At 40.9% G+C, this 16,340-nt stretch overlaps 1 protein-coding gene across 2 annotated transcripts in view; it reads left to right on the top strand.

Annotated features, from left to right (window-relative positions):
* The first annotated feature begins 789 nt into the window (after positions 1-789).
* UBR2 (ubiquitin protein ligase E3 component n-recognin 2) overlaps positions 790-16,340 on the top strand; it is a 60,034-nt gene continuing 44,483 nt past the window's right edge. For both annotated transcript variants that reach the window (XM_055725645.1, XM_055725646.1), the window contains exons 1-6: positions 790-943; positions 6,308-6,567; positions 9,543-9,621; positions 11,120-11,233; positions 14,019-14,146; positions 15,191-15,329. In XM_055725645.1, coding sequence (XP_055581620.1) covers positions 866-943; positions 6,308-6,567; positions 9,543-9,621; positions 11,120-11,233; positions 14,019-14,146; positions 15,191-15,329 — 798 coding nt within the window. In that variant the 5' untranslated portion in view covers positions 790-865. The remainder of the gene's footprint in view (positions 944-6,307; positions 6,568-9,542; positions 9,622-11,119; positions 11,234-14,018; positions 14,147-15,190; positions 15,330-16,340) is intronic.

Raw genomic sequence — 16,340 nt, 5'->3', positions numbered from 1 at the left:
AGAGACTTCTTCCTCAGCAGGATTTGCTGGGGTAGGCTCCTGTAGGGTGGGTCCTTATCTCTGTGAAGGCCGACAGAGGGTGCGAGGTGGAAATAATATTTAGTTCATGCATGATGCTTGAGTCCACACAGAAATTTCCAGCAGGCAAAGGAAGGTGTGGTACAAAGCCCAGCAGGCGCTTGGGCGGCCCAGCTGTCATTGCAACGGTGCAGTGCCAACGGGCAGAGCAGCCCCTGGGTACAACAGTGGCACAACAGGTTTTTGAGAAGACACTGTAAGAAACAGAGCCTGCATGAACTAAATGGAGCAGGGTTACTGAGGATCATCGTTTGCTGGCTTTGTTGGTGGTGAGGTTCTCCTGGAGCTGCAAACCTGGAGCTCTACTGGGATAGGCCAGGCTGAGCTGCTACTGTGCTACAGCTTGAGCGGCACACGGCCCCTGTGGGAAGTGGGGGTGGAGGGCGGCAGAGCAACAGCGTTTATACCCTCTCCCCTTTGTAACATTTGCCCTAAAGCTGTAGTTGCCCGATTCACGTCGTTCAGGTTTTTTTCCTTCCCACCCACGCCGGGTGCCGGGGCCCCCCGGGCGGTCCCGGAGCCCCCCCGCCCTCACGGGCCCGGCTTTAGCGGCGAGGCCGGAGATGCCCCGGTCCCGGGCATCCCCTCACGCCGAAGGAGGCGGGAAGGGCGAAGGACGGCGAGAGGGCGGCGGCGGGCAGACCACAACTCCCAGAGTGCCCCGCGAGCGGTGACGAGGCGGGCGGGGGCGGGCCGGAAGTGGGTTCCCCGGGCTGAGCGGCCGGCCGGGCCCGGTTCCGGGCGTCCTTGCCTCGGCGGCGGCGGCGGCGCGGGGGGCGGAGAGAAGATGGCGGCGGACTTGGAGGCGGAGGTGCAGGCTATTGACAAGAGCCTGCTGGAGTGCTCCGCCGAGGAGATCGCGGTGGTGAGGCGACGGGCCCGGGGCGGAAGGGCGAGAAGAGCTCGGGGCGGGGACGGAGCGGGGGCTCGCGAGGCCGGCGGGCGGCACCGGCCTGCCCGGCCGGCGGCGGGGCCGGGAGGGCCGGGGGCCGTTCCTGGGCCCGGGACCAGGCTGCGGCCGGGGCGGGGGGGCGGGCAGGCTGTCCGTGAGGGGGTGTCGCCGCCCGGGCCGGCCGCAGGGGCACCCCTGGGCGGCAGCGGGCGCCGGTGCCCGGCCGTAGCCCGCTGTTGTCGCCGGCGTCGCTGTTGCGGTAGCCGAAATGGATGGCAGCGAGCAGCCGGCTTTTCCTGTTGTTCCGGCTGGCGCAGGTGGCTCCCCGCACGCCGCCGGGACGCGGTCACCGCCTGCCCGGGGCGGCCGCGCCTCCCCGCCGCTCGGGGGCTCGGCGGGGGCAGCGGGGCCGCGGCTCGGTGTGTTCGCTCCGTCCTCTGCTGCTTCCTCGCCTCCTCCAGAGAGCCGGGCTCGGTTCTCCGGCCTCGCCTGCTGCCTTTCGCATCTCCTCGTCCAGAGAAGACCCCCCATCCCCTCGCTGGTTTAGGTGGATGCTGGTTTAGGTGGATGCGTGACCCCAAATATGCTCGGTAGTGCTGAAGTTTCATTGCAGGGTTCTTCTGTTCTTCCCAGTATTTAAGATGCAGTTCTAGCAAAAGCTTGCACTAGTTAAGCCCAGGACTATTGGAATGGGACGTTTGTAGAGGAAACATTGGTAAAATCAATGTAATATTTGGAGCAATCTACTTTTGCTTATATACTTTTCCTGCTTTTATGAAGAGTAGTTTTAAGGGAACTGAAGTCTTGAGGGTAAAGTTTTCAGATAAATTTTTATTTCTGGCATAAATGCCACATCTCATAGACGCTTGTGCCTTTAAGGAACTGGATTTATACATTAAAATACTGAGACAGCACCTGGGACTGCTTGTGTGTGTATCTGTAGGGTAAGACCTGAAAGAGCTGGCTGTGTGTGTGTTGATGAGAATTATATTGTCTGCTTTCCAAAAGAAAATAAGACAATGTTGTAATTCACATAATTCTCAGATTGTGCTGGTGTATCTACAGTGCAGTCGAAGGTATGATTAGATGGGCAAATGTGCATAGTTAGCTATGTCATAGCTAGTTTAGCTCCAGGATTAGTCTTCCCTCCCCCTCAACAGCAAACCCAGTAATTCCACCAAACACTTCATAAAGTAGTCCAAACAGCCCAGACTACCTTGTCTGCCTGAGTAACAAATGTGGGGTTTTTTTGGGGTCACACTGTAGGTAGCCCCCAGGCAAACGTGCTCCAAGTGGAACACATTTAGGAATTCACTATAGGTACAACTTTAACTTTAGTCAGTTCTTTCTCATTTTTACAATTCTGAAATCTATCACTCAAATCTACAGTGCACTATCAGCTAAATGCTGCTGGCACTGCCTGATTGTATATGTAAACAACATACTTGGGTTTTAGCGGTTTTTTTCTCCTTCCTTTGCCTATAGCATTACTTTGTTGATAGCACAATATTAACAAAACAAGTGCCAGTCCAAAGATATAGTTACAGCAATTTATGCTTCAGTTTCTCATTGCAACAACTTAACGATAAACTGCCAAAGAACAGCGATCAAAAGAATAAATTATCTGTAACAGAACATGAGCCTACGTTGCTCAAATACAAGTATCTATTTGTGTAGCTAAGAAAAACATAAATTCTACCTTTTAGCTTTTGAAACAGTAAACTGTGTTCTTTTATGGCTTATTTGTATTATATATTTTGTTCTAGTATCTCTTAGATGTGGATTTGTTAGAAACCCTGATGGCCCGTTAGATATTTACTTACATAAAATGTTGTTTGATCAATTTTCTGTTGATGTTTTTGGTTTTGTTTTGTTGGGGTTTCTTTGGTTTTTTTCCCAGGGCAGTCAAAAATTGCTGCAGGAGAGTAAGTCTGAGGGAGGAGGAAGTGAAGAGGCATACACTTCCCTTTTTAATAAAAACCTCTCCTGGGAGAGCTAAACATTAGATTTTCTTACATATGACTTCAGGTTAGATGATAGACAAATACTAATTGAAGACCTGCCTAAATACAAAATGTTTTTTTTACAGAACAAATTCCAAAGTTTTGAGTAGTTTTGCTGGAGTTCAGTGCCTCCCAGGTAGTGATTTAGAAAGGCAGCACAACATATGTTTGCATATTTATATATATCTAGTAAAAATTTGACATGCGTAACAGTACTTAGTGCTTTTCTGATAGCTCTTGGAGTGACATCTGTTTCTGTGTCCTAGTAGGTTGTACTTCCTTCTGATACTCTTTTAGCCAGGATCTGATTTTCAAAACTATATGCACAGTTTTGTGTATAGAACTGGCTCTGCAAAGAGTTGTAGGTGTGATGATGTTCAGTGTTGCCACACCTAACTTTCAGGCAAGTACTCCCAGGATTTTGGGGATGGGAAAGCCATTTACTCGAGGAACAAGAATTTTCTCTGGTTAGGTATTTGTCTGAGCTTGTAGCATAGCTAATATGCACTGTGTATTTTCTAGATAGAAATTACTAATGTATTGCTGAATCAAAAGGCTGAAATTAAAGGTATTTTGCTGAGAAAAATGCAGGCATAGTAACTAATATATGCCCTAGAAAATAATCTAAAAATTCATTTACTAATTGGAAAGGAGAGGAAAAGATTAATGAACTAGAAAGAAAAACCAAATCAAATTCTTAGTAATGAAAACTTTACTTTTTTCATTTTTGTGTGGTACTTTTTGAGTCCTGGTGGGAATGGTGAGATTATCTATATGTTTCTTGATTGTTGGATAAGGCTTTTTGGCAACCTTTTCCCATGGACTTTCTTGGAAAAAATCTGGGCTTTGACTATCAAAGCTAGATAAATACAGAAAGATTGAGTGTATTGATTATGATTTTAAGAAGTCAAATTTAGCAAAAGAGAAGTGAAGAAAGCATATTATTTACAAAGAGCTGTACTGACAAATAAGGGTTATTTAATATGAAGTTCTGCTTTAGAAAACGTAGTCTAGAAAATGAAAATACTATGATGTATTTTTAAAAAGGGCAAAAATGCAGCAGTTCTTAAATGGTACAAATACTCTGCTGACTCTATGTCTGTATCCTGAAGAACTTACTACAACTGTGTTGCCTCAAACAAGTTCTTTAGAGTAAGTCATAAATAATTCAGAGTAAATCAAGCTTTAAGATTTGGTTACCAAACGCATTTATTTTGGTATAATTAATTCTTGGTTTTCATGTACAGTTTTAGGTTGATTCTAAATTCTTTGAAGTTGCCAGAGGGTATCTGGTTGTCATACTTAGAGTGAGAAACGGCATACTAAGGCTGTTTATGTAACGCAGGATTTAATCAGTGCATGCTTGCAGTACGCGCTTGCTCCTGTTTGTTTATTATAAAAACCTTGCAGCCTTAATTTACAGTTTAAATCTTTATAAAATTGTAATCCACAAGGCAGAAATAAAACAAATGTTGTCCTAGGGGATTTTTTTTTTTACTTTGTGTATGTATACAAGGGGAAAAAAAGAAACCTAGAAAGAGCTGTGAGTTTTTCAGTGGCTTATAGCAGGTACAGTGGTTTGGCTTTTAAATGCTCTGTCAACATTGTTTTTTACAACTGATTAAGAGAATTGTGGTGGGTTGACCGTGGCTGGACACCAGGTGCCCACCAAAAGCTGCTTTATTGCTCCTCACCTTAGCTGGGCAGGGGAGAGAACATATATTCAAAGGCTCGTGGGTTGAGATGAGGACAGGGAGATCATGCAGTGATTACTGTCGCAGGCAAGACAAACATGACTTGGGGAAAATTGGTTTCATTTATTACCAATCAAATCAGTGTAGGATAATAAGAAATAAAACTGAATCTTAAAAACACCTTCCCCCCACCCCTCCCTCCTTTCCATGCCCAGGTTTACTCCTGAATTCTCTACGTCCCCTCCGGCGGTGCAGAGGGATGGAGAGCAGGGGCTGCAGTCAGTTCATCACACGCTGTCTCTGCTGCACCTTCCTCCTCAGGGGGAGGGTCCTCACACTCTGCCCCTGCTCCAGCCTGGGGTCCCTCCCCCAGGAGACAGTCCTCCATGAACTTCTCCTACATGGGTCCTTCCCAGGGGCCACGGTTCTTCACAAACTGCCCCACGTGGGTCCCTCCCGCGGGGTGCCGTCCTTCAGGAGCAGACCGCTCCAGCGTGGGTCCCTGCAGGGTCACAAGCCCTGCCAGCAACCCTGCTCCAGCCTGGGCTCCTCTCTCCATGGGGCCACGGGTCCTGCCAGGAGCCTGCTCCAGCGTGGGCTTCCCACGGGGTCACAGCCTCCTTTGGGCACCCCCTGCCCTGGCGTGGGGTCCTCCCCGGCTGCAGGTGGGGATCTGCTCCCGCTGACCTCCATGGGCTGAGGGCACAGCCTGCCCCACCGTGGGCTCCACCGCGGGCTGCCGGGGCATCTCTGCGCCGGTGCCTGGAGCCCCTCCTGCCCCCCGTCCTGCACCGACCTGGGGGGCTGCAGAGCGGTTGCTCTTGCATATTCTCAGTCCTGGCTGCAGTTGCTCAGTTGTTTGGTTTTTTTTACTCCTTAAATACGTTATCCCAGAGGTGCTACCAGCCTTGGCCAGCTGTAGGTCTGTCGGAGCTGGCTGGCGTTGGCTTTATCAGACACAGGGGAAGCAACTTCTCACAGAAGCCACCCTTGTATCCCCCTGCTACCAAAGCCCTGGCATGCAAACTTTATACAAGAATTCATGGATCTAACACCACACTTGAAATAGCAATTCAGAGAAGTTATTTTGGTGGTGGGAGATCCCCCCCCCCCCCTTTCATAAGTAATTTGTTGAAATTAAATGAGAGGAGGACTGTTACCTAATGCTGTGTTTGCCATTCTTGTACTTTTTGTCTTTGCCTGTTCCTTGCCAACTCCAGTTTTTTGGTGCTGCTCTGTGTCCCCAGCTGGCAGCATCAGCCTGCACTCCAGAGAAATGCAATCAGCACAATCTAGGGCTTATCCTAAAAGTCACAGCTAATGTTGGGATATTTCACTTGTCATGCATCCTGGAGGAAATTTTTTAAAAATATGGTCTTTCAAATCTTGTGGTTTTGAAAAGCATTTTGTGTGTCAAAAGGATAAAATTTGCAAGCAGATTATCAAATTATTCCATTCTGAATGTCTTTCTTCTGAGATTGTCTAGATTTAGCACTTAGAAGGAAGCATGGCTTTCTAGTTTTGCAATACCATTTCAGATTTTTGATTTAGCAATAAAAAAATTCATCTTGATGGTTAGAACTATGTTTGGTATTTTTATTAATGATCAATTTGTGTTCTTATTCCTTTTAATTTAAAAGAAATGGCTGCAAGCAAATGACCTTCAGAAGGAAGTATACCAGCATCTGGCCTATTATGTACCAAAAATTTACTGCAGGGGTCCTAACCCTGCCCCACAGAGAGAAGACATGCTGGCACAACACGTTTTGCTGGGACCGATGGAATGGTATCTTTGTGGCGAAGATCCTGCATTTGGTTTTCCAAAGCTTGAGCAAGCGAACAAACCTTCCCATCTTTGTGGCCGTGTTTTTAAAGTGGGAGAGCCGACATATTCTTGCAGGTAGTTCAACTTTAGCATTGTGAAGTATTTATAATCTGAAGTCATGAACAGTTTTTGATAAGAATATTCTGGCCTAATGAAAAGTTAATACCCAAATGTATTTTTAAAGTAATCTTGCAGTATTTCATGACAGGTGGGGCCAGGGCAAAATTAACGTGCTATGGATTTGTAAATGAAAAAATATTAATTACTATAATGTAGAGTGTTTTCTGCACAAAAGAAAAGATAAAGAAAATGGGGGGTGAACTGTGTGATTTAAGGGCATTAATCAGAAGTAGGTGGTCAGATGTATGCATGTGTAACGCAGGTGTTTAATACCAGCTGTTATTCCTGTATATTAGACCTCTTCCCATGACCTGATAAACCAGTCTATTGAATGCTAAAACAGGCGTACCAGCTTCTTGTTCCTTCCCTACCTTTATCTCTAGATCTCTCTGAAAATACCTTTTTACCTGAAAGAGGACAGGAAATTACTAACCAATTACAAGTATTTAAAAAATCTGCAGTTTTAAGCTAGTGTGTTAGCTAGCTGTATACTCATCATGTTCTCGTTCCTGAACCATCTGTAGTTGAGTTTGTACTCTCTCTCACACAGATTCTTCTTGTTTTGTGTGGTTCCTACCACTCTCTTGGACACTTGAACACTTGGTGGGGTGATGGGGGGAGGGAACATCTGTCTTATTCTGAGGGTTTATTTTTCTGGTTTTCCATCTCCTTCATTTACAAGGAGAGGATGATTATAGAAGAATTTACTGTCTAGATCTCTCCTTTTCTGGAAAGATGGTACTTTATTGGCCTTACTGAAGTTCTGATTCAGGGCGGACTTGAGACACTTAACTCAGCAAGCTGCCTTTTCTGCATTTCTATTTCAACGATCAGTTAGAATAGGTAGTTTTGCAAATATTTTGAGACATGTTATTTGGAGGTGGATGGGATTAAACTGATGGGTACTTTAGATACTTTCAACCACTAAGAAAACTCCATTTCCTCTCAGGTGTTCTTAGGGTCTTCCTTCATACCTGTGAAAAAGTGGAGAGATCTGTGTAGGGAGACTGAAGAATATCAGAGGCTATAAAAAGGATTTCCGTGAAATCTGGTCCTAAAAAACCAAACCGCAGAACTAGTGTTTTAAGTCAAATCGCATTGTAGCCTAGAAGTAATGTGTTAATGATCAAATACTCTTCAAATGGACTAATGAAAACTGTGGGACTTCTGTTAGTTTGTACTGAATGCTTGATTTTTCAAGAGAAACAACCCAGTATCTAAAGTATATCCTTGCAAATACTGTCAGTTATGATGAAAACATAGAAAAATGCAATCCATTGGTGTAGGATTTAGAGAATGAATGTACTGTTCATACTCAGGGTCTTTCTTTCAGTAGAAAAAATTATTTGAACGCAGCAATATAATCATAATGTCATTAAGATTAGAAAGGATGCCTTGGTAGGCCATCTTGTCCAATCTTCAGCTCAAGTCAGGATCAGCAGTGAATACAAAATATTTTTTGCTGTTGCTGCTGTGAAGATGGAGTCTCTCATCTTTTGATTAGGTATTGAACGTAGCTATAAACCCATTAATATTTCCTGTTGTGTGTTAATAATTTTTTTTGACTTATAGCTGATAATGAAGAATAATGAGAGTTTAAATTAAACTTTTGTGGGATACAGAAAGTAATTGTTTTCTGAGTCCATGACATACATTAAAAGCAGTAGCTTTTCTGTCCAGTTGTGAAACTTAAAAGGTTTGCCTCTGGTTTAGGTATAAGCACTCTTACTTCTTGGCAGATGGTACTGGGTTTGTAAGTACATTGCCACACATTTAGAGCTCTGAAGAATCGATACCCAATATTGTAGAACTGATCTACCCAATCCTGTAGGCATATTGTTGCAACATGTGGTTTTGATTTTTTTAATAATTAAAATAAAAGAAATACCATGAACATAAATTATTCTGAAACAGAAGAGCTTTGTATAAGTTTGCTTTGCCATTTTCACCTTTAATGGCTCCTGTGGAGAAAACGAATGTGAAAATGGTACTTTATGCATAGTTAGGCATGATTGCCAGATTACCTTTCAGTGATCACCTGATTTAATTTATTTGCTGAAATGAAATTAAGAGAATTCTTGGTAATAATATTTCATAAGATTGCTGGTATTTTGTTTTGGACAAAGTTCTTTCTCTGAATTCTTGTTTTAATAATAACCATCATAAGGCATTCATTCTCTTGGTAGTTATTTTTACATTGCAAAACCTGGCTCCTTTAATCTGGAGGTGCCTTGAAGTCAGTTGCATTACACAAGTTCATGTGTTTTCAGTATTTCTCAGGGAGACACTTAATGTAAATCATAATCCTCTCATTCATTTGTTTAGCCCCTTTTGAGAGAAATATTACTTCTCTCTAATATAGCAGTGCTTGTAGACAGGACCTTATTACGGTCTCTTATCTCCTGGTTGACAACATTGTGATCTTGGACCTCTTCAGTGAGCTTGTAGGGCTAAACTTAGAAGCAGAGGTTTGATCTAATCTGTTGTGTGCTGTTTTTCTTCCCAGTGTTCAGTGAAAAAGATGTCTTCTCTGATTGCTTGAGACTGTAGATTGTTAATGCTGTACTTGAGAGAACTTGCTTGAGTTTATACCGTTTACCTGTCCGTACTGTGTTCTATAATTCATCTGTTTACTTGCTTATATACTTCTCTCATCTCTTGAAGGCAATGGCTATATTGCCCAAATATACATGCTACCCAGACAATATTTTAAAGCCTCCTCTGTTATAAAATTTTTTTTCTCCTTCATTTGTTTCCCTTTCCTTGGAAGCCATCCCTTTTGTCTTTCAGAAGAATGTATATATTAGTCATAAGGTTCATATTGGTGATATTTGAAAATTACCTGCTGTAAAATGTGTAATTAAAGGAAAAACTACTTGTTTAATGCTTCCCTTTTTCTTTTTCTGTGTGTGTTTTGTTGCTGTTTTCAGAGACTGTGCGGTTGACCCAACTTGCGTGTTATGCATGGAGTGCTTTCTTGGAAGCATTCATAGAGAGCACCGATACAGGGTTAGTAATACTGCTGGAATATAGGGTGTAGTCATTTATAATTTTGTATGTGTATGAAACTCCTTGTTTAACGTTTAAGAATGTATACATAATTTTAAAATGTTGGATGAACACAAGGTTTGAATTATGTCTGAAATAATCTCACAAGTACTTGAGTGTTTTGATCTGTGTACATTCTGAAACTTAACACTTCTGAAATATTAAGCAATTAAATTCTGTGCGCAAGAGTTAAGTTTACAAATGTATGTTATTTTTAGCATGTGCCCTTTAGTGAATTTTACAGCATTAGAGCTGCTTTTTTACTTGCTTTGACCTTGATGTTTGATTTCAAAAAATATTAAAATCCTTAATTAAGAAACCATTTTTATTTACAATTTGCTTCATTTAAACAGCTGAATTATCAAATTCTGTACAATAGCAGGATTTTTGCTTGTTTTTAAACATAAAGTTAAAACAGAAAATAAAACTGTAGATGCTGGTTTTTAGTAATATACTGTTATTAGTAGTACAGATTAGTTAAAAAATCCCTGCAAACAAAACCAAGGGGGCCTTGGTGTGTTTTTAAACTAAGAAGCTAAGTGAAAATTACCAGTGCAGCCTTTCTGTAAATCTGTGTTTGACAATACTGCACTGCTGTTAATGTAAATCCGATCACTGCATGGTTATAGTGACCACTAAGATTTTTTTTTTTGGGGGGGGGGGGGGGGGGGGGCGGGGAACCCCAAACACAACAACTTGCCACAAGAAAGCCAACCCAATTTGCTGATATCATTATACTTGTATGTAGGTTTTAGTTGGCAAGCTTAGTGAATTAACAAGTCTAGGTGATGTCCAGAAGTGTAATTTTGTTGATACAGGTACTTCCTACAGTATGTACAGAATGGATCTATATGCCAAAAATAGGTGAAAGAATTCTATGGATCAGCTAATAGTTGTGGTTCAAAAAGAGTATCATTACACTTGACTAAATTGGTCTTAGCTGTAGAATAAATTTTATTAAAACAGTGTAAATATAACAGTTTTCCAATACTTTTCTCTGTGATTAGTAAGACTTACGTAAACAATTTAAGTGTTGCCTGTAAATTCCTTCTACTGTAAACAAGGTATCTTTTTCTCTCTGTGTAATAGTCCTATATGAAACAGTTTAGCTTTGTTCAGATTAGAAATGTGAGAATCTGAGATAGTACAGATGGCTTTGCAAGTAATAGATTCTGAAAAACTGAAAACCAGGAAAAACCCACAGCCTTCAGGTGGGGCAGAATGTGGGTGTTTGAAGGTTGGCGGTTTTTTTCCTTTTCTTTTGGCACATGCAGGCTGATGAAGTAGATGAGCTTTCAGCTGTCATGGAAGTGCAGACATGGTTTCACTGTGCTATTTTAACAGGGTACTGGTTAGAACATGCTTTTGTAGTTCAGCTATAACGACTTATTTCTGAATTTGCATGTATGTATATGAATATTCAGATGAACTGTTGGTTCATTTTTAAAAATAATTTCAGATGACAACATCAGGTGGAGGAGGTTTCTGTGACTGTGGTGATACAGAAGCTTGGAAGGAAGGTCCTTACTGTCAAAAGCATGAACTTAACACTTCAGAGACTGCAGAAGAAGAGGTAGTAACGATTGAGGCGGCATGTTTCAAAACACTGTTATCTGTGTGTGTGTGTATATATGTATAAATCATTCATATGAGGTTATTTTTGGTCTTGTATACCATGCATGGGAGATGGGAAGAAATTTAGTAGTAATATTTGAACCACACTATGTTAGACAAAGTTAACGTCGAACTTAAGGAGTTCTTTAGAATGACATTTTCCACTTGAAGGCTATATCTCCATTTGTATGCTCTCGGTCGCCTCTGCAGCTTTAGTTCTGTTTCTTTGTTTTTCTGTCTTACTCTGAAAGGTGAAGGGAGTCTGCCATGTGAAAAAAAAATCTGTATGTAATCATGTGCATGAAGAAGCCAAATTAAGCTGTCTGTGCAACATATGTTCCGATTCTTACCAAAGTAAAGTGCACAGATTTTTTAAATCAAAATAGCTTGCTGTTACAGGAAATCCATAATGGAGATGTAATAAGATAGAGGTCTATAAAATCTTGTTTGGTATGGAGAAAGTAAATAGAGAACATATCTTCACCATTTCTCATAGCATAACTACTTGGACATGCTAAATGCAAAGAGACATACTACTTATTACAGTATGAACTCAAGCTGTTGGACTAACTGTTACAAAGCACCATTGTTAAAAGTTTATATAGTTCAAAAGGAAATTTAACATGTTTGGAGGGGAAAAAATGATCAATGGCCATTTAAAATTGCAGGTACCATCTTTGGTGTGGGAAGTATTAGCGTCTTGAGTTGCTGGAGACCTAGAGGAGCATTCTCTTTTTCTTATACTCTTCCCTTAGTATTGTTACTTCATCTCGGGGGTGTGAGTGGCTAGTTGAGCTTCTGGTTTAACCCTTTGTGTATGTTCTTATGTAATTAATTTGTGTGAGATTTTTTTGAAGGGAAAACAGGCAAATTTTTGTAGTAATTTTGCTGATGTGATGGTTTAAGTGAAGCAACTGTAACTGTATTTGCAGTCGCAGTGGTCCTTCTCTCACTATTTCAGCCCTAAGGCTAGCACTTCTGCATGGACTCACCACTTGATCTACATGCCAGTTTACCTTAGCCAGCAACCTTAGAAAACTCTTGTTCTGAAATCTTGGGTGGACTGCTACTTCTGTGTCCAAAGATACTCACACAGTGAGTGTTACTGACAGAAACATTAGGGCTTTGTGTTTCTTCCCCGTGAGCGATGGGGATTGAGATCTATTGCGGTGTTGTGTTCAGGGTAGGCCAAGGACTGTTTGAGAATTATTGGAGTTTGTTTCCTGCCTTGCCCAGATGTGTGTCTGTGTTGAAGGTGCTGGGAACAGAGGCAGTGCTGCTGCTTAAGGTTTGCCTTTGCTTTTGGTGACTGATAGTTCTCCGTACCCTAGAAAAGTTTTAAATGAAGCCAAAAAAGAGAAATGGCAGTTAGTAACATTCCTGAAAAGTTTCCAAATATTCCCAAAGAATCTTGGGGAGAAGGTGGATAAACTTAGTACAGGTGAATTGCTGACTGTCAAGGGCCTTCTGCAGGTAACACAGACTTAAGTTCTGAAAAGTTTATTGTGGCGATTTTTATACAAATAAACTGCAGTGAAACACAGAATTTGGTATTGGGTAATCCTAAAACAGAGATTGGGCTACTGTTAGGTATTTTAATTGGCAAGCAATTACACATACTTCAAAATATCAAATGACAAGTTGAGTCAGTGACCCAAGGTATAGTATATGTCTAGGTGACTGGCAGGGCACGTAGTGTTCCCTTTCCAGCTTTGTAGAACAGGGATTCTGAACACCAAAAATGTGAAATAGTAGAAGAAGAATCCTTTCAGAGAAGAAGTTTTAATATTTTCTGTTAACAAACAAATCCCTTGAAACGGATTGGAAGGAAATGGCAGTGGTACCTGTACTACCTGATTGGGAGTTGGTGGTGGTTCTCATTTACTGCTCCAAAAAGTAGTCAGTTTGACTTTGCAGGCTGAGGCAGCACTCCTCTTTCTCCCCCTCTTCATCTCAGTTCCCCCACCTGCAGCAGCAGCCATTCTGCTCTGGCAGAGAGAGGAGGATGAGTTTATAGTGGCTGTTGCAGATGTCAAATGAAGGGTACCCTGGAGAGTGCGGAATGGGCACAAGTGGGTACGTGTTCCATATAAAAAAGGGCAACAGCTGTCTGAACAAGGCTGAGACATGGGCAGATCATCATGAAATACATAGTTACATTTAGGCATTTAATTATTTATATACCACAACAATTAAGAGACATGCATCATAAATCATGATCCCAGTGTCCTGGATGTTGTATAAGCTTGGATAGGTAAGACTGTCTCTAAATGTGTGCTACATATAAAACAAGGCAGTAGATGCATAGTTATTTGTATTCTGCAGTTTACTAATACTGGTAAGTGGAACAAAAGATGCAGTGATTTCCAATTATGTTTTTGAAGGCATCGCAGAAAAAACAGATTTTAATACACCTTAGGTTAAAAGCTCTTCAGAAGAACTATCTTTGAAGGTATGCAGAAGTGGGAACAATGAAAATGGAGAAGTGTGTGAAAATTTAAGTGGGTGACCAGAGGCAAGTTAACATTTAGATATTGAATGTGAGATTACTGCTTTGATGATTGTCAGTGAAGAACTGGGAAAACAGGATGATTATTGACTCTGTTACTTTTAAATGTAAAATCATTTAATGAAAGACATCATTAAAGATGCTTACATTGTCTTTGACAGAGAGGTGCAAATTTGACGATTTCTGCTTTGAATGTCATTTAATTTCTCAATTGCTATTTATATTTATTTTCCAGGATCCTCTTGTGCACTTACCAGAAGATATGGTGGCAAGAGCTTATAATATTTTTGCCATCACATTTAAATATGCAGTAGATATATTAACTTGGGAAAAGGAAAATGAATTGCCTGGCTTAGAAATGATGTAAGTATAGTGTTTGTCTTCTACCTTTTAAAGGCCTGCAGATAATTACAATAGAAAAAGCAAATTCTGATTTTAAGTATCTTTTCTGCCTTTCCTAAAACTGTCATGATTTTTTTCTAGACAATGGACTAAAACAATTTCAGTAGATTTGGTTTTCTCATATTTTTTACATTTTTGATTATACAGCCCACTTCTCTCCATAGCAATGATGAAACAATGTCCTTATTATACCTTAATTTTCTTAGTATTGAAAAGGAAGTATTAGTAAAATACAATACTGTGAAATAAGTGGCAGGTTAATTTCTTATGGTCAAAGTTACTGAAATTCTGATGGTAAAAGTATTTTGTACTTTTAGTGATCCACTTATTACAGATCAGACAGAATGTTCAGGTGTACTGCGGCATTGTAGTTATGGACTCATTTGTGACATCTTGTTAGTATCTTACTTTATGTTGTGTAAGTAAGAATGCTGTGTAAATAAATGATGGGAATCAAAAGATTGCACTGATTCTATGTAAGCGTAGTAAGTTGTGGGTTTGAGGATTGTGAAGTTCGAATTTTTTAAGAGACTGCCAAGTCTTTGTTGTCTGATGGACCTTTAAGCAATACTGGGGAAACAGATGTGGTGAAATTATGCCAAGACCGGTGAAATCTCAAAGAAGCTGTGAGGGAATGTATTGAGCACAGCTGCACTGGAAGGAAATGTGTTTTCCATAGTAGGAAACTATTAATTCATAATCAACGAATGTTCAAAAATAATATTTAGACTTAAGTATTGTCTTAAGATTTTGGACTTAAAAATAAAAAAGACTATTGTCTTTTGTCATTTTGGACTTAATTTTGCAGGAAAGATGCACATTCCTATAAAAGTTAGGGGTGGTCAGTCCTTCTCAAATAAGTTGCTGAGATATGTTCCATATAGCAAAGGAAGCCCAGGCTTGGATTCCCTGCTTGGTGGAAAACTTGGTGAAACTACAAGTTGACTTTTATTTTTTTTTTATTACATTACTTGGAATTATATAAATTCAATTCTTGCTTTGAAGTGAGAAGAATGACACTTACTACTGCATGTTGTTTAATGATGAAGTCCATACCTATGAACAAGTTATTTATACTCTTCAGAAGGCTGTCAACTGCACGCAGAAAGAAGCTATTGGTTTTGCAACAACAGTAGACAGAGATGTAAGTACATTAATTGCTAGAACTTTTAATTATAGTTACCCTAATGTTTACTATATATGACTATACTTACTGTAGTTTGTTTTCCCAAAGGCTGTGGGTAACGTGACTAAGCCCTGTGTGTCAGGCCACTCTAAAACTTCTTAACTCATTGGCCAATCCAAACCAGATCTAATATTGAATATATGTTTCAGTGTAACCATATTCCAGTAAGTCTTGTGAGTGTAGACAGCAGGGTGTCTCTCACTCCTCTGTCAAGGACAGGCAGCAGCTTTAGCTCGTCCTTTGTTGTGCACCAGGGAGCTGACGTTGAAGGAGCCCCTATATGTGCTCCAAGCGTGCAAAATGTTTCTCAAAGAAACACCAGTCAACACCATCAACAGCCAGTGAGGGATAAAATCCCTTATTGACTGCTTTTGTTTCAGTGCTTATGGAACTATTTGTGGATTTTTTTAAATTTAATATTTTTTTTCATAATTGTCAGATGATAATTGCAGGAAGAGGTAAAGCATTTCATACAGTGTTTAGAAAGAACAATGAGTTCAGAATCACTACATGCTGAATATAATTTTAACTAATATGTCAGTCCTGTAAGCACTGTCAGCTGTGCTTGTATTGTGGCTTGTGTGCATTTTTTTAAGAAAGGGACACTTTCTAGGGACAGCTTCATTTTGTTATTGGTTCTGTGAGGCTGTTAAGCAGGTGCTGTGAAAATGAGCTTCCTTTTATATGGTTTTGTTGTCTCATGTCTTTTGGGGGGGGAGGAAGTCTCTTCCAAAATGGCAATGAGAGTTTCATTTTGGGTTGTTAAAGTACTTCAGGAAGCTCAGTGGAAACGGAAATATAACCACTGTATATTACTTAACACTGACCTAGATTTTGAGTTTGTATTATCACTACTGTACTTCTGTGATATCAGTAACCAAAAGATTCCTGTCTGATTCCTGAAGATGTGCTGACTTGAGCACATGCTGCATATTGTATCATGTGCTTTGGAGATTTTCCCTTACTGTT

Source organism: Falco cherrug, chromosome 13 (assembly GCF_023634085.1).
Source record: "Falco cherrug isolate bFalChe1 chromosome 13, bFalChe1.pri, whole genome shotgun sequence".
Lineage (NCBI taxonomy): Eukaryota > Metazoa > Chordata > Aves > Falconiformes > Falconidae > Falco > Falco cherrug.
Note: the sequence above shows the minus strand (reverse complement) of the source record. Positions and strands in the feature narration are given on the sequence as shown.